The 19,521-nt window shown below is 34.2% G+C and overlaps 1 protein-coding gene across 2 annotated transcripts in view; it reads left to right on the top strand.

The window, feature by feature from the left end:
* fndc1 (fibronectin type III domain containing 1) overlaps positions 1-18,185 on the top strand; it is a 65,122-nt gene extending 46,937 nt beyond the window's left edge. For both annotated transcript variants that reach the window (XM_003200712.7, XM_068215651.2), the window contains 7 exons: positions 2,816-3,052; positions 7,366-7,474; positions 13,106-13,185; positions 13,280-13,309; positions 15,058-15,219; positions 15,437-15,559; positions 17,448-18,185. In XM_003200712.7, the coding sequence (XP_003200760.3) occupies positions 2,816-3,052; positions 7,366-7,474; positions 13,106-13,185; positions 13,280-13,309; positions 15,058-15,219; positions 15,437-15,559; positions 17,448-17,563 (857 nt within the window). In that variant the 3' untranslated portion in view covers positions 17,564-18,185. The remainder of the gene's footprint in view (positions 1-2,815; positions 3,053-7,365; positions 7,475-13,105; positions 13,186-13,279; positions 13,310-15,057; positions 15,220-15,436; positions 15,560-17,447) is intronic.
* The last annotated feature ends 1,336 nt before the right edge of the window (positions 18,186-19,521 follow it).

Genomic DNA, 19,521 nt, shown 5'->3' with positions numbered 1-19,521 from the left:
TCTTGTTTACTTCAAGCACAATTAAATAACAAGCTATGTAATGTAATTTCCAACATAATCAGGCCCAATCTAAGTTTAAAACACAAAGTGAACTTTCTAGAAAAGCATGCTCCTGATAGATTTGGTCTTTAGGATTTTATGATGAGGAGGTAGAACTTGGAAATCAATCATGTAAGGTGTAGACTTTGAGACTCAACCTTCTTTGATGCAAAAATGAATCATGTAATATGGAGTTATGGTTTTGAGGGTCTGTGTAACAGTCAAGTATACGCTCACCGGCCACGTTATTAGGTACACCTTACTAGTTCTGGTTGGACCCGCTTTTGCCTTCAAAACTGCCTTAGTCCTTTGTGGCATAGATTCAACAAGGTACTGGAAATATTCCTCAGAGATTTTGGTTCATATTGACATGATAGCACGTTGCTGCAGAATTGTCAGCTGCACATCCATGATGCAAATCTCTCATTCCACCACGTCCCAAAGGTGCTCTATTGGAGGTGACTGTGGAGGCCATTTTGAGTACAGTGAACTTATTGTCATGTTCAAGAAACCAGTCTGAGATGATTCGTGCTTTATGACATGGAGTGTTGTCCTGCTGGAAGTAGTCATCAGAAGATGAGTACACTGTGTTCATAAAGGGATAAAAATGGCCAGCAACAATACTCAGGCTGTGGCGTTGACACAATGCTCAATTGGTACTAATGAGCCCGAAGTGTGGCAAGAAAATATCCCCCACACCATTACACTACCACCACCAGCCTGAACCGTTGATACAAGGATGAATGGAGCATTACTTTCATGTTGTCGATGGCGAATTCTGACCCTACTATTCGAATGGTGCAGCAGGAATCGAAACTCATCTGACCAGGCAATGTTTTTCCAATCTTCTATTGTCCAATTTTGGTGAGTCTGTGCAATTTGTAGCCTCAGTTTCCTGTTCTTAGCTGACAGGAGTGGCACCCGGTGTAGTCTTCTTCTGCTGTAGCCCATCCGCCTCAAGGTTCGATTTGTTGTGTGTTCAGAGATGCTCTTCTGCATACCTGTGTTGTAACGAGTGGTTATTTGAGTTACTGTTGCCTTTCTTTCAGCTCAAACCAGTCTGGCTATTCTTCTCTGACCTCTGGATTCAACAAGCCATCTGAGCCCACAGAACTGCCGCTCACTGGATATTTTCTCTTTTTAGACCATTCACTGTAAAACCTAGAGATGGTTGTGCATGAAAATCCCAGTAGATCAGCAGTTTCTGAAGTACTCAGATCAGCCCGTCTGTCACCATCAACCATGCCACATTCAAAGTCACTTAAATCACCTTAATGCTCTGCTTTTGAGATGGAAATAGATAATGTAGCAGGTAGGTGTGGCTTTTGGGCTGTGCTTTCTTTAATGTGAAAATTGTTTATGTAATAGAAAGCTGTGGTTTAGGGCTCCGTCTTCTTTTACATAGAAATTGATTATGCGATAGGTAGGTATGGCTTTATACATCCAACTTCTTTGACATAGAAACTAATCCGATACAACAGCATAATCACAATCTTTCTTAATTACTGATTTCTCACACTCTCTTTTCTGATGACTGTTATTGAGAGGAAAATGTGCAGCATACATTTACATATTCATCTAAATAGCATGCTCAGCAGTGTGGGTGGCATCAGGATTCTTGCAAAAAGTTAAAAGTGTATTTTAAACTTAATTTCTTTCTTAAGCAAAACATGCTGTAAGGCCTAACTTTTTCTTATTTTCATGCATTGTTCAGTTTTTTGGTTCATTTCTAAACACTCTGTATTGTGGCTTTTGACTTATCACTTGTAACGATTGCTGTATGTGTGTGTGTGTGTGTGTGTGTGTGTGTGCGTGCGTGCGTGCGTGCGTGCGTGCGTGCGTGCGTGCGTGCGTGCGTGTGTGTGTGTGTGTGTGTCTGTGAAGGCACATGCACAGAAGTGTGTTTTTAGTTCCGCATTGGGGTCACCATCAAATGGAGCTTTTGATTAGCTCCAGGTGTGAATCTTGTGGCCCAATGAGACGGTGGTTCTGGAAGTGTTCACAGCTGTGGATCCAACTGGCGCTGTGTGGCACGACAAAAAATAACAAAATTTCATTGAGCCAACAGGAAAAGTCGAAGCTCAAAATATCAACAATGGTAACTTTTATTGTCCACAACCAAAAACCAAGTATTAAATTTGGCACATTTGTGAACTAGGACAAGATTATGAAGAAAACACAACAGAAATGTAATGTTTACTGAATTTCACTACCTGCATTAAGTTACCACAAATATTTTAAAATCTTTTTTGTTACCAGTTGAGTTGTACTTTATAAAATGGACAGATTGAGAGCCAAATCCAATTTGTGTACAGTAAGTTCAAGAGTATTTTTTTCTCTTACTCAGTTTCAAATTTTCAAAAAAAATATTACACACCACAACTGTTGAACATTGCTAACAATAAAAAAATGGATCACATGACACTAAAAACAGGAGTAAATAAATTGCACTTAAGCCTAATATTTGGTATATACAATACATACAATAGGGTTTAAACTGTGAGCCTTTATTTAATGTTTTGTCAATTGTTTTTACGTTGAAGGACTTTAGCCTTATATGGTCCACTTTTCCATCCATCATGAAACTCTTTCTGCAGGAATTCTTTTTTTCCATTGAAGATGCACTTTAAATCATCTAAAATCATGCTGGGAAACATTATCATCAGGTTTTACACAACTTGAAGTTCAATTGCCTGTGGCAAAATCAATGGCAAAACGATCCTTTCAGACATTCTGAAACTCTTTTTTTCCTCTTATCTTTCCCTTCTGTCCTCAGCTCCATATGTAAACTACATTCAGAAAGACCCTGGAGCTCCCTGCTCCCTGACTGAGGCTCTGGAGTATTTGCAAGTGGACGTTTTAGCAGACCTGATGGAGAAAGACCAACAGTCTTCCAATCAGAAGCAGCCACCCAAAAACAAGCCCCACAATGTGACTGTTGTTGCTATGGAGGGCTGTCACTCCTTTGTGATTTTGGACTGGGCGCGTCCACTAAAAGACGACATGGTGTCAGGTGAGTGAAAATCTTATATCATGAAGCAGTTCTTTTAAATAATTAAAAATGCTTGACGTTGCAGAACATCTTTTGTTCTTTTCAACACAAAGTTTGCTTAATATAATGTACTGTACAGCAACAAATATCTAAGGTAAACATTCTATTGCTTATTTTATCTTTTAAAGTTTGGAGTTGCAACACAGTGGTTTAGTGGTTAGCACTATCGCCTCACAGCAAGAAGGTTGCTGGTTCGAGTCCCAGCTGAGCCAGTTGAAATTTCTGTGTAGAGTTAGCATGTTCTCCCGGTGTTCACGTGAGTTTCCTCCAGGTGCTCCGGTTTCCCCCACTGGAACGTAGGCTCTATGAGTGAATTGAATAAACTTAATTGGCCGTAGTGTATGAGTGTATGTGTGAATGAGTGTGTGTTGGTGTTTCCCAGTATTGGGTTGCAGCTGGAAGGGCATCGGCTGTGTAAAACATGCTGGATGAGTTGGCGGTTCATTCCACTGTGGCGACCCCTGATGAATAAAGGGACTAAGCCGAAAGAAAATGAATGAATAAAGTTTGGAGTTTAGCTCATGACAAAAGTGAAGTCAAATCATAATCACTATTAAAGCACTTTGTTAAATGTGTGACTGCTGGCTTTAGACAATGTTGTACTATTGTTTTATTATTTTACTAAAGTTAGTTGTGGCCTGACATAATATGGATGATGCATGGTCTGTATTAGAGCGTATATCTAGTGATTTTATGTAGTATGTTGACGCAATTAGCTAAAAATGTAACATTTATGGAAAGTGTTATATACAAACAAATATTTTCACACATCCACAAAAAAGACATTAGATGATGGTGTGATTATACATATACTATCCCTAGTCTGCCATTATTTTTTTGATTCCTTGTTTTAAGTTCTTGCAAGCTCATAGGTCAACAATGTAAGATGCATGCACAGAACATAAGCGCTTTTCAAACGTTTTGTAGTTTACATACTGTAGAGCCAAGCATTTTATTTTATTTTTTTTGAAAATGTGCATTTTGAACCCCATTTTTAAAAACTTTTGCCTTCTTTGAAAAGAGAATTATTCATAAAACAGTGGTGTCAGGCGACGCAGTGGCGCAGTAGGTAGTGCTGTCGCCTCACAGTAAGAAGGTTGCTGGTTTGAGCTATGGCTGGGTCCTTTGGCGTTTCTGTGTGGAGTTTGCATGTTCTCAATGCGTTTACGTGGGTTTCCTCTGGGTGCTCCGATTTCACCCACAGTCCAAAGACAGGCAGTACAGGTGAATTGGGTAGGCTAAATTGTCCGTAGTGTATGAGTGTAAATGAATGTCTATGGATGTTTCCCGGAGATGGATTGCTGCTGGAAGGGCATCCGCTACGTAAAACATGTGCTAGATAAGTTGGCAGTTCATTTCACTGTGGCGACCCCAGATTAATAAATGGACTAAGCCGAAAAGAAAATGAATGAATGAATGAATGAACAGGGTGGTGTCACTTCAAATTCGATTTTTAAAAGTTTTAAAGCCAGTTATTTTTCTTGTTGTTGTTGAATATACAGCATAAAGCTCACAATGCAACAAATATTTGTAAAAAAAACAACAACAAGATTCACCCAATTCAGTTTATGCATTTATTACTGATACTCAGTTTCTCGGTCTACTATGCTTAAGCAATATTAAAGAAAGCTAAAGAAAGAAAAGTTAATCATGCATAGACCTGTTTGATAGCAGCAATGAAAAAGATTTACAACCTATTTCACTGACAAGGAAAAAGATGCATCAGACATGTTAACAGCAAAGCTGAGGATGACAACTATGCAGTCAACTAATAAACTGCATGGGAACAGAGCAACATAGTTCGTCTAGCAATGGAAATTTTGCATCATCCACATGTTGTGCCAAGCCTGTATAAATTTTCTTCTGTGGAATGTTAAAGAAAACAAACAAACAAACAAACAAATAAATTAATAGATGCATAATTTGAAACAACACGTGGATGAATTAAGATGATAGAATGCTTATTTTTGACTGGACTGTCTCTATTTGTGGCAGGCAATCAGCTGACACTTTTGAATTGGAAACATAAAAATATTGCTGATTTGCAAAGAAATTATAGTTTCATTAAAAGGATGGTGCACTGTTTTAACTTGTTTGGAAATAAACTAAAAAATCAAATGTGTGTGATTTGTAAATAAGATTGGATTGTTCAAATACCGCCTGTTGAAGTAACTCCATCTGGTAAAGCACAGTGCTGAATTGTCTTACATCCTGCACGGTCTGCATTTAATGTGCATTTTCAGGCACAGAGCTATATTTAACATTGCTGTAACATATTGACCCTGACAGTTTCATTCTGATTCACACATACAGGGAGGCAATTCCCACAGCCACTGTTAGTGTCATGATGTGATGTGTGAGGAGGTTTACATGCAGCGGATTCCCTGCCAACAGACCGCCGATAAAGTTTAGATGAATGGTGCAACTTTTTCAAAACATGAAAAATAAGGTCCACATGCTCTTGAATAAAATTTGAGAAAACAATCTCATGTTACAGCTGATTTGTTTATAAGTAATCGCTGCAATTTAAAAAGAAAATCTTTTTTCAATACTAAAAGCATTTTAACATTATTACACTTGCAAAGTGCATTACAGAATTATGAATTACATTGTATTACTCTACAGATCCAATTAATATACTTTTCTTAGCTGTATATTTACACAGCAATGTAGAAAAAAAATGAGACCTCACTGAGGCAATTGATGTGTTTGAGGTAAACATAATTTTTGATTTGTATATATCTGTAATCTACTGATGGCTTCTCATCATTTTATTTTTAATAAAAATCATGTCATGTTTTCAGAAGTTCTATTAATTTTCAGACAAGGCAATAACAATGTTTAAACAGTTAACAAATCTGTATTTGGTAGAATATCCCTGATTTTCAATGAAAATCAAATTCATTCAATCAAAACAATTAAATATAATAGCTCTAAATGGCAATAGTTATAGTTTATCTGGAAGTTTATCTATTCCATATAAAACTATTTTCAATCTGAAATCTGATCAAATAAATAAATAAATGTAAAGTTTTTTAAAGCCTTTAAAGTTTAAAGCCTGCAAATTAAGTACATAAAATGCAGTAGTCAAAAAAAAAACTCTTGAAATATTTACTGTATTCTTTTATTTCTTCATGAAATATGATGTTTACTTAAAGGTCCCATGAAATTAAAATACATTTTTTTAAATGTCTGTATCAGTATTGTTAGTCTTTAAGATATTTACCATCTAGTGCACTCCAAGACAGTGACAAAATGCACATTATAAACATAAAACCGATATAAACCAAGAGTTTAATTCACATCACCACATACTACAGTTTCTCATTAAATCAGAACCAATCAAATGCTCTCTAGTGTCTGACATGCCCCGCCCCCTTCAAGACGCTTCTCATTGTCTTTTCATTTGACGCGTCTAAGCTCAACCACTTTCACTGGCAGAGCAGTGATGGAACAAAATGCTATTGGGTGTTTTACTTTAAAGGGGAGGTGCTACACTATGTCCCACCCTCTCTTAATGTTTCGGTTGAGATTACGACAAACATGGAATGAAAACACATGTTTAAAAGCACTTCACAAGACCTTTAATATGTTTCCTTATTGTTTTTTTTTTTTACATAAAAGAAAATTGATCATTTTGACTCGTACTTATGGTCTTATGGTCCAGGGTCACATATGTTAGAGACATTCATGAAATAAAACAAAAGTCAATATTTTGTTCAAACCTATTTTCAAGTGTTTTTTTTTTCATCCATAGCTGTATATATCTATACACTCATAAATAAAGGAACAAAATCTGTCACTGAGGTGTTACCCATTCTAAATGAACTCGTTTGTACCATTCAGATAGACATTAGTAAATTTGGGGTGCAGTTTTGTGCCTTTAAGCCTTTAAGGTTCACTTTTGTACCTTTGTACCTTGTGACAAAATGTACATTTTGAAAATATACATATATATATATATATATATATATATATATATATATATATATATATATATATATATATATATATTTTTTTTTTTTTTTTTTTTTTTTTTTTTTTTATGAACTCTTTTACTTTCATAAACCTTCACTCCTACACTGCTCTCTTTTTCATATTAGATGGTGGAAAGTACACGCACATGCTTACTTTATATACATACTGCAGCCTTGGCAGACGTTTAGCCCTTCCATGATGTAATAAGCAACCAGGATTATATTGAGGAATCCCTATGAAGAAATGACATAATCCCTGCTCATTTATCTGAATCTGTTTGAATCTCTCTTTCATAGGCTACATGGTACACAGTGCCTCCTATGACGACGTTCTGAATAACAGATGGTCAGAACAACCCTCAACTGGAACACACCTCCCTGTTGAAAACCTCAAACCTAATTCAAGGTGCTTTACAGCGTGAAACACAAACACACCACATCAATCCATTTTATATATATATATATATATATATATATATATATATATATATATATATATATATATATATATATATATATATATATATATATATATATATTTATTTATTTATTTATCCAAAGCTACTTACAAGTGATTAAATTAAATGAAAAAAAAGTTCTGATGTAAAGGCTTAGTTACAAAAAAGCAATTGGGAAGAGTTCTCTGTGTAAATCTTTTGGGAGGCCTGATAAATCATGCTTAATCCAAGAACTCCAACAATATGCTGGGAAGATTTGAGAGACTTGTTGGTATACAAAGCTATAAAATAATTTCCACTTTCTTTATTGGACATAAATTTATACAAATGCAACATTTATCTCAATCTTGCTCTAGTTTTTTCCCCAAACATCTTTTGCAAAGTCTTAAACTATCTCTGAGATGATAACTGATCTGAAATGTGGTTGCATGTTTAAAATATGTGCCAGATTAAGTCATAAAAGCTGGGAACTATTTTATAATTAGCAGGGTTGTCATAGTTAGCTCATGTACGCGTGTAATCAATTTGACTTCATATGGGATTTATTCTGCTCTATGCGATTTCTATCTGATTGCAATCTTTGGAGCAGATAGGAACTGATAAATCAGACCCATACAGGATGTTTTACAAAGCGTTTTTTATTGCATATTTTATTGTATTATATTTTTTATTATTGTTTTAGTGGTAAAATATAAATATCTTTGAAGCACTTTTTTCTAATTATTCTTTTTTTAAAGCAAACTTATTATTACATAGTGGGTTTTTTTTACTTTTCTTGAACATTAGAATATTGAATAATTTCTTAAGTATAATTTGAATGTTTTTAGGACTTTTTATCTAATTATTCTTTTTTTTTTTTCAAAAATGCTGCAGAAAATCAAGAGCAAATTTATTATTACAAACTGTTTTTTGAACATTGGTATATTTCAATGATTTTTAAAGTATAATTTAACTGTTTTTAGGACTTTTTAAAATTATTCTTTCTTTAAAATCATTTTCGCCTTCTTTATTGTAACTTTTTATAGAACCTAACAAAGGACTTTTTTCCTCATTATTCCCTCTTTTTTAAATATGATGCATAAAATCAAGAGCAATTTCTTTTCTTGAACATTAGAATATTTGAAGAATTTCTAATGTATATTTTGACAGTGAGGTCATGTTTGCTGGAAATTCAATTCAACAATGAATTTGGAGAAATAAGTAAAAAAAAAAAAAAAACTTCCCAGGCACTAAAATAACTGCTTTTCAGTGATAGCCAGAACCTACCACACTTTAGCCAAGACCACATTAACATTGCACAACTATATTGTGTTTACATGTGTCTGTTTCTGAATTTCTGCTCTCACTGTAACACTATAAACCTCTACAAACACATTTTTGCAGCAGTAGATAAGGGAGGTGTTTATGGCCTGTCTGCACATTTCCCACAGATGTGAAGCAATTTCTGCCTACCAGAGCCATCTAAATGCTTTCTTAACCAAGCAGCATGCTTTCATTGGGGCATTACAGCACCAATGAGCTTTCCCACAGATTTCCACACAATCATTCATTCAGTTCTGCGCATCCCTCTCGCATGTTTATTTCTTAGATATCTTTGGCTTATTAGGTCTACTCTCAGAACAGATTTTGCTTCAAAATTAGTGCAAAAAAGTATTCACAGACTTCGTCTGGACCTGCACATGTCTTCTGCACGCATACATAAATGCGCGCAGCTGTGTGTAACGCCCCAGGTTTGATTGACAATTGTTTTGTACACTTTTCCAGACAGGCAGATGCACTCTCTCCATCACTACCTTGAGAAAATAGGTTCTGTGCATTTGCACTCATTAGAGAAGTTTGGTTCATAAACGTGGAATGTGAGGATGAAGTTGTTTTTATTATCCTCTGGGATTCATTTAGAAGCCTCTGTTATTATAGCCTCTCAGCCGAGCTCACTGACTGACAACTTTACAGTTCAGCTATGAAGTGTTGATAAGTTTTATGAATAATTTGCGATAGCTTTTAGACCTAGGTAAATAGCCTACACTGTGGACAATAACAGATTAGTCAAAGAAATGATGACAAACCACTTGGATGCCATATCGAGGCTTTCATCAGTTCCACAAAAAATTGTGGTCAGAAGGGCAAGGAAAAATGAGACACATATGTTCAAAATGCACGTTAGTTCACCCAAAAATGAAAATTAAAGGGACAGTTCAGCCAAAAATTAAAATTTGTTGATACTTTCCACATTCTCAGGTCATCCAAGATGTAGTGTAGGTGGCTTCCAGGATTTTTAAACTAAAACTATAGTGATTCATTAAATGTCAATCAACAGCTACAGCACTTTGAGAATCCAAAAATATATACAAGCAAAACATAATGAATACTTGTGGCTCCTCATGATTCATTGATGCCTTATGAAATGATCGGTCTGAATAAGAAACTGAACATCATTTACATTAGGGCTGGGCGGTATGGAGGCATTTATCATTACCGTAGATTAGAATTCTTATCTGCTCTCGCTTCTGCAGATCTATGTGCCCTCCAGAAACTTGCGTTCTGTGAATGAACGTCGCCTCGTGGTTCCATCCCAAAGGGGGAAGAAATCACTTTCGCGAACGCGAACGCTCAATCTGCCCAGTTGGTGGAATGAACTCCCTAACTGCATCAGAACAGCAGAGTCACTCGCTACTTTCAAGAAACGACTAAAAACTCAACTATTTAGTCTCCACTTCACTTCCTAATCTGTAATTGCCTCTCTGAATATCACACTAACTGTACAAAAAAAACAAAAAAAAACTAATACTACTAATACTTCCCTTCTTAGACTTTACAGACCTGAAACTTGCTTATAGCACTTATTCATTGTTGCTCTTGGTTGTGTAAATTGCTTCCTTGTCCTCATTTGTAAGTCGCTTTGGATAAAAGCGTCTGCTAAATGACTAAATGTAAATGTAAATGTAAATGAATGAAGCGTGAATGAAGCTGTGAAAGACACTCCTCTGGAGACTGGCAGTGTTGCCAATTGCTTTATATTTTTAACAAGAAGTGATTACTTAATTTCAATACTTAAAGAGAATAATTGTTTATGTTTTGCATTTCTGAAAGAAAAAATATTTTATAGTTTTTATGTCCTTAAAGTGTATTTATATTTTCATATATAAATGCTCTTTTCCTGTTAATTACTTGGGATATATTTAATATCTGTTAAATAATGTTACTTGAAAAAATGTTTATAATAATACTAATAATAATAAAAATAAGGTCTGTCCACATAACTATGAAATGTGACATACAGTTGAATTTTTTTCATCTAAAGTAATCTTTTGTTTACTATATTTGTAAGGTAAAAATAAAATCCAAAATAATCAAATAAGATCAAGTCCTTTTCTTTTCTTAAATATTTAAGCTTACTTATTATATAAAACCCCTTTGTACATTCTCTGAAATAACTACTTTTATAAAATTATATTGTGAAGATATCGTTAGCATGAAATAAATGTTGTCATTTACCGTAAATTGAAATAAATGTTGTCATTTACCGTAAATTAAACTTTTGGTCAGACCGCCCAGCCCTAATTTACATCATTACCTTGAAATTCACAGCTTTTGCAAACAGTCCTGAGCATGTTTATGACAAAGTATTGTAATGTAATGGGCAGCACAAATGTCTTGATACCTCAGGCTGTTGATGTTGCCAAGCACTCTGCAGATCTTTAACACGCCGCCATACTAAATGTAACCCCAAACCATGATTTTTCCTTCACCAAACATGACTGATTTCTGTGAGAATCTTGGGTCCATGTGGGTACCAAAAGGTCTTGTGCAGTATTTTTGATTATAAGAATGCAGTTCAATGGATGATTCATCTAAAAAAATTTACATTTGCCACTTTAACAAACGATCAACTAGAAATCAAGTTATTATGTGTTGCTCATACAACTGGGAATAATGACAAGACTTTTGTCAGATAGTGTATAGTTCAGAATTAAGAGAAAATTAGTCAACATATAGTCAGATGTAAACTTTTCAACTCACAAATCTCCGGAACTGTGAGATACAAACTTGCAGTTCTAAAAAAATGGTCTTTACAACTCTAAAATATAGACTATTCACTTTGCTGTCTTTTTAATGCTGGTATTTATTTCATTGCATTTTATACCGGACATTTTTCTGAATGTCTCCTTTTGTAGTCCAAAAAAACAGAAAAGTGGTATGTAGCATTGGCACACTGAATAATGACTGAATTTTCATTTTGGATGTACTACCCTTTTAATAATATTTGGTCAAAAGGACAAGGAGAAAGCAGCACATGGGCACATAAACAGTAACCACACATCCTGGTTGAAATATGACAGACCCCCTCCTTACTCTCCTTCTGGCGGTCTGACAGTAATTGTCCATTTTTTTCTTTATTTTGGTCAGAGTTTCCACGTGGCTGTGCTAATTTGATCCAGCAGTGCTGATTTTATGTCATTAAACGGGTCCTGAGTTAAAACAAGCGAAGCGTGAGCTAACCGAACAGTTCTCTCACTGGCACAACAGAAGGCTGTGTGCTGTGTGTTAGCTCTGCCCTTTCAACTTCATCATAGTTCTCGCTTTTAATTTCTTTACTTGTCTAATTTATCCTCGGAGGTAAAGGATGTGCCAGAGAGTCAGGGCAGAATGGGTGGTTGTGGTCTGGTATTTGTCACAAAGAGATTTTGTCAGATTGGAAATTCCATGTTGCAGTGTTATTGTCTTGCTCGCTCTCCCTGACATGCAGCCTCTTCTTGTCATTAAATTTTGTCAGCCTTTTCTTTTTGCCAGAGGCTCACTCTCAAAACTTTTCCTCATGCAGGTTTTATTAACGCACATTTTAACTGTGCTTCCTTTCATTTTCCTACCCGTTTTGCTTTACTTTTTTCTGTCCTTTTTCATTTCCATAATATGTATGATCCTTTTTGATTTCCTTCTTCTTCATTTTTATTTCATTTTCTATTCTTTCCTTGGCTTTTCCCTATTTTTATTTTTATTTTTGTCTTTTACATTTCTTCCTATTTTTCATTTTTGTAACCAATTTTCCTTTTATTTTCATGTCATTTTTATTTTGTTTTATACCTACATGATTTCAATACAAATTTTTTTCATTTTCTTTTTAATGTTTTTTTTTTCTTTTATATGTTAATTTTTCTTTGCTCACACATTCTCGTTTTATTATTAAAGGGATCGTTCACCAAAAAATGAACAGAAACTCATCTTTTATTCACCCTCAAATTGTTCCCAACCTGCGCAGTGCACACATTACCGTCTTCAACTGAACATGCAAGAAGATATTTTGAAGAATTTTAGTAACTAAACAGGTATAGTTATTTCCATCTAGAAAAATACTAGTCAGCAAACACAATCAAATTCCAATATTCTTCAAAACATTATCTTTTTGTTCAGTTGAATAAAGAAACTTGAGGGTGGGTAAATTAAATTTTTTGAGCGAACTACTCCTTTAAGTTTAAGTTTTAAGTTTAGATCAGTGTACAGACAATTTTCTGTGACAAAAATCTTCATTACACCGTACCATGCTTTTAAATTTGACTGATTTGAAACACTCTTGTTTTTAGATATTACTTCAGAGTTCAAGCAAAGAATATTTTTGGACTGGGGCCATTCAGTGAAACTTTAACATACGTCACAGAGTCAGGTGAGTCTTTCTTTGTCTGAATGAACAAAAAGCTGGTTATTGTCTTTAAAACCCTTTACTAATATAAATTAAAATGATGTTTTCTTTCATCTAGACGACCCTCTGCTCATAGCAAGACCCCCAGGTAAGAGATATGTCATTACACACAATATTTATGTCATTCTAAAACTCCTTTACAATTTACCTTTACTATCAGTAACACCGGTGGCCATAAGGGAAAAGCGAAACCAACTAACTGCTTACACCCATACATATAATGTCCAAGAAACTGAATATGATTCAAATTCCCAATACGCTTACAGCAAAATTATCATTTTTTTCTTTGATTACAAGTAAAAAGATGTAGGAAATACTTTACTTATAATGAACAACAAGAGTCCATGAATAAATGCTGCTGTAAGCGAGATATAGATGATTGTGTAAAATTGTGATGCGTGCTTTCCTCTGACTAATGAAATGAACAGAACAAAAATGACAACTGTATCATAGAATGAAATTAGGCAGAACAAAAGACAGGCTCTCAAGAGCTACACAAATGTCACATTCTTTTCATTTTCCTGGCAAAAATGTCCTTCAAAAATAAAAATCAGGCGACAGGGTTAAGTACTATACCAGAAAAGTCAAAGGTCTTGATTATTTTATTTTGTTAAAAGCTGTTTGGGCAATGAAAAAGCAATACTTTTTATGTTATTTTTATTTATTAAAGGGTTTATTTAAATGCTGGTGTCTCAAAAAAAGACTTTCAAAGTCAACTTTTAAACTCCATCACATCAAAATTTAAAATGTTTGTTTTACTAGCGCAAATTTGTAATTCTTTAGGGGAACAAATAATTGGTGCAAATTAATCCACTAAAAAAAAAAAATTTTGTGATCTTTAAGTCTTTGCTTCCACGTTCTTCTCTGTTGACATCATTTTGATGGCTTCAGCCACAATAATCTTTTCATTAGTTTGCTAAGAGTCAATCATGCGCAAAAAGAAAGTCCTGCCCTCAACTCGTTATTCCATTTCAGTTGGAAGTACATCAACATACAAACAGTATCAATATCTGTTCCACACTGATTTTAAGACAAAAAAAATTTACCAAATTAGTATGCTTGTAAATAGCTTTAAAAAAAAGGTATGTGAGTGAATTATTGTGTTAAAAAGGGAAAGCTAATATAAACCATGAACTTGTTGTGTATTTTGTGACTAGCTATGTTTTTAATAAAAAAGTAAATTAAAAAAATCCTATCCTAAATTCATTAAAATCTTTTTAATGAATAGAGGTGCCATTGGGGTGTTTTTAAATGAATAGAGCTAGCCACACAAACATTTTCATAAGAGGGATACTGCTTGGAATCCAGTTGTAATATCAATGATTATCAGTCATTTATAGACATTTTAAGAAACCAACAAGCATTTTTTGCTTTTAAAATATGTCTAATAGACGTCTAAGCATAGTCACCTTGGCTAAATTTGAGCTGTCAGTGAAAATTTACTCGATGTCTAAGAATAGTCCAAAACTAGACTAGTCATCAAATAATCAGAAATGAATGACTACACATATGAAGTCTGTCTATTTGACGACTAATCTAGTTTTGAGCTATTCTTAGATGTCTATATTATTTTCACCGACAGCCCAAGTTTAGCCTTGTTCAAGTCTGCACAGTTGCTTGGTTGCTACACATTTCAGCATAAAAGGGCTCTTCAGGATGACATGGTTCTAAATTGAACTGTTGCTGTGGTTTCTTGCTGAAGTTTTCTTTTAATTGTACCTTAGTTAGTAATCCGTAATCCAGTCTCATCAGAACAGATTATGCTCAATCACTGAATCACTGTTGCCCTTAGCATTTATATTTTCCAAATGTAATTGACATTCATTCCCTTTCTAGGTGGGGAGCCCATCTGGATCCCATTCTCATTCAGGTATAACCAAGCCCACAGTTCTTGCAGAGGCAGTCAATTTGTCAAGCGCACCTGGTACAGGAAGTTTGTTGGCGTGGTCCTCTGTAACTCGCTGCGCTACAAGATCTTCATGGCAGATGGACTGAGAGGTACTGACCTTCCTTTCAAACAACATGATGCCGTTCAAACTTGAATCTAATGCTCAGCGTGCCTGTAATATGAAGCAGCCTGTTTTTTTGGAGTGTTTGGCCTAAAAGCCTCGGAAGCATCCATTCCAAACCGCAGTTTCCCCTCAACTAAACACAACGCACTGTCTGAGGTTTGGGTCCTGAGGGACGCTCAAGCTACGACTGTTTTCCATTTCAGAAACATTCTACAGCCTTGCTGATACATTTGGCCATGGAGAGGACCACTGCCAGTTTGTGGACTCCCATCTAGATGGAAGAACTGGACCACACAATCTCTCTCTCAACCTGCCTACAGCTCAAGGTAAGACTACTGGTCAAAAGTGTAAAATCAGTGAGATTTTCTAATGTTTGTAAAAGAAGACGACTGTGTTTACAAAGGCTGCAATTTGATGCATATAAAAACATTGTTACAATTTAAATTTTATTGGCTGACCCTATTATGACTGATAGAAATGCCCACACCCTTCATTAAGCTTTGATGCTGAAGACCCATGCATCTGGCATTGGTCACTTATGACATATATACTTGCCTTAAACACTAATTAAATTCAACAGTTCTGGAAAAATGAATTTAAAAAAGCTGAGTAATTGTACCTTTTGTAATACAAATGTATTTAGAAAAATTATTATATTTTTCAACAACAGTTACATTCATCAGGATAATTGCACATGAATAATAAACAATAATAATAACAAACAATAATAATTGAGTCAAAAAATAATGATAATTTGAAACGTATTGTGTTTTGACACGAGGTATTACATTTTTTAACAAAACTAAGTCACATTTTTAGAATTAAAATCTATTTTCTGTCAGTTTATTCATAAAATAATTACTAATTTTGAAGTATCTTACTCACACTGTAAAATAATGGTCGTTAAATTACAAAAAATTACCGTAAAATAATGCATGTTAAATTACAGAAATTTCCTTACATTTAAAATTTTTCTGTAATTTAACGGACATTATTTTTCAGTAAAATTTAGTAATTCAATGGCCATCATTTCACGGTAAACTTTTGTAATTGAACAGCCATTATTTAACGGTAAATTTCTGTATTTGAACAGTCATTATTTTACAGTAAATTTTTGTAATTTAACAACCATTATTTTACAGCAAATTTCGGTAATTTAATGGCCATTATTTTACGATAAATTCCTGTAATTTCACAGCCATTATTTTACGGTAAATTTCTGTAATTTAACAGCCATTATATTACAGTAAAATTTTGTCATTTAACGATTGTTATTTTAGGGTAAATTTCTGTAATTTAACAGCCATTATTTTACAGTAAATTTTTGTCATTTAATAATCTTTATTTTACGGTAAATTTTTGTAGTTTAACAGCCATTATTTCACAGTAAATTTTAATAATTTAACAATTGGTTTTTTAAAGTAAATTTCTGTAATTAAACAGACATTATTTTATGGTAATTATCTGTATTTTAAAAGCCGTTATATTACAGTAAAAATTGGTCATTTAACAATTGTTATTTTACGGTAAATTTCTGTAATTTAACAGCCATTATTTCACAGTAAATTTTAATAATTTAACGATTGTTATTTTACAATAAATTCCTGGAATTTAACAGCCATTATTTTATGGTAAATTTCTGTAATTTAGCAGCAATTATATTACAGTAAAATCTAGTCACTTAACAATCATTATTTTACGGTAAATTTCTGTAATTTAACAGCCATTATTTTACTGTTAATTTCTGTAATTTAACGGCCATTATTTTACTATAAATTTCTGTAATTCAATGATCGTTATTTTATGGTAAATTGCTGTAATTGAAATTATTTTACTTTGTTTTCTGGTACCCCAGCTGCCGAAAAAAAATAAATAAATAATGGGTTTTTTTTTTACAGGGCAGCACGGGCAGTTACAGTTTCCAGAAAAATAAGAAAGAGCCCAACAATGATGAAAATAATATTACATAGATTTTTAAAGAAATTCTCATTTAAATCACATTATTAAATTACGTTTTAAACTATATTCAATAAGAAAACTGTTATGTTCAATTTGAATAATATTTTAACATTTTACTGTATTTTTTAATTCAATAAATGCAGCCTTGGTGAGTAGAATAGTTTAAAAAAATTATTACTGAACCAAACTTTATTGGCTGTTACTAACATTTCTGAATGTTTACTACTCTACCATGATCTTCTATTTGGGTTTCAGGATATTATCGGTCATACAGACAAGAGCCAGTAAATTTCGGGGCCATCGGCAGGCGTACACCTCATCCATTCGTAGGCTGGTATGAATGCGGAGTTCCGATCCCTGGAAAGTGGTAACAGGAGAAACTCCAAGAGGACATTTCCACAGGACATCACAAACCATGTTTTCTCTCCCTAAATCTGGCAACCAATCAGAGGTGAACTATTGGTCACCGTGACGAACAAACTTAGATCATATAGCAACTGCTTCTGATGGAAGGAATATAGTACTTTGAGTAACACTAATTTTCTACATATTCAGTATCAAGCACTTTTTAAAAACAAAAATCAGTCTGTATATGAGGAAACTGCAGCATGTGTATCTGAGTTTATTAACATTGTCTTATTTTTTTTTCATGTGCTCTGTAATAGTAATTATTTCACATTTGCCATTCTGCCTGGAATATTTATCATACAAGAGCTTCAGAGAAACACCCTTGTTAGCGAGTTAAATATCAAAGCACAAAGTCAAATGAATAAGAATTTTCTGGGAACAAAAAAAGATGATGTAACAAATTTCCTGTGAGTAATGTTTGCTGTTGTTTATATAACTTGCCGAGGTTTTGTACTCTTACGTTTTTAGTAATACCCTCTTTTTGAACAAAAGTTGGCATGAAAGTATTGCCCATATTAGGGCAGATTGAAAAGATATATTTTTATTTGCTCAGGAACAGTTTGAATAAAGGTGCTATAGAGAAAACATAACCTTTTGATCTTACATTACACAGGAAATCTGCTGTGGCAACCTCTGCGATAAAGACTAAACCATAGAAAAATTTATAATATAATATAATATAATATAATATAATATAATATAATATAATGCTGGTTCGAGCCTCGGCTGAGTCAGTTGGCGTTTCTGTGTGGAGTTTGCATGTTCTCACTGCGTTCGCTGGGTTTCCTCCGGGTGCTCCGGTTTCACCCACAGTCCAAAGACATGCGGTACAGGTGAATTGGGTAGGCTAAATTGTCCGTAGTGTATGTGTGTGAATGAGTGTGAATAAATGTTTCCCAGTGATGGGTTGCGGCTGAAAGGGCATCCGCTAAGTGAAAAAGTGCTGGATAAGTTGATGGTTCATTCCGCTGTGGCAACCCCAGATTAATAAAGGGACTAAGCCGAAAAGAAAATGAATGAATGAATGAATGAATGAATATAATGCTATTAGACCCACTTTGTTGACTTAGGCCCTGTTTATACTGCCAGTTAAATGTGACCCAATTCAGATTTTTTGCTCATATGTGTCACAGATCGGATTTATTCTATGACCGTGTAAACACGAAAAAAAAAAAAAAATGCATTCGGATATTCAGATATTAGTTTCAGGCGTCCTACATACAGTTGAAGTCAGAATTATTAGACCCCCTTTGAGGTTTTTTTCTTTTTTAAATATTTCATAAATGATTCTTACCAGGGCAAGGAAATTTTCACAGTATGTCTGATAATATATTTTCTTCTGGAGAAAGTCTGATTTGTTTTATTTCGGCTAGAATAAAAGCAGTTTTTAATTTTTTAAAAAACATTTTAAGGTCAAAATTATTAGCCCCTTAAAGCTAATTTTATTTTCGATATTCTACAGAAAAAAACATCGTTATACAATAACTTGCCTAATTACCCTAACCTGCATAGTTAACCTAAATAACCTAGTTAAGGCATTTTTAATGTCACTTTAAGCTGTATAAAAGTGTCTTGAAAATTATCTAGTCAAATATTATTTACTGTCATCATGACAAAGATCAAATGTGACAATGCGACTATCATGCAAACATGTAGATTACATTTATTGAGGCATTCCATTTTGTACGTTGTTAAACTTGTGACAATCTGGTACTTCTCAGCGGTTTAATCATGTAGAAGGAAAATCGTGTGTGAAGACATCGACGAGGAAAGCAACAACAGAGGAAACAGGGTGGAGGAAAGTGGTGGTCGACAGCAGAAGTTACCTGCCTTCTTGCCCTGTGGGAAGATGAGTCCGATCAAGATAAACCCATAAATTTCACTGAATGGTGAAGGACACCATATATAAACTGCAGGCGCA

This window comes from Danio rerio, chromosome 20 (assembly GCF_049306965.1).
Source record: "Danio rerio strain Tuebingen ecotype United States chromosome 20, GRCz12tu, whole genome shotgun sequence".
In the NCBI taxonomy this organism is placed as follows: domain Eukaryota; kingdom Metazoa; phylum Chordata; class Actinopteri; order Cypriniformes; family Danionidae; genus Danio; species Danio rerio.
Note: the sequence above shows the minus strand (reverse complement) of the source record. Positions and strands in the feature narration are given on the sequence as shown.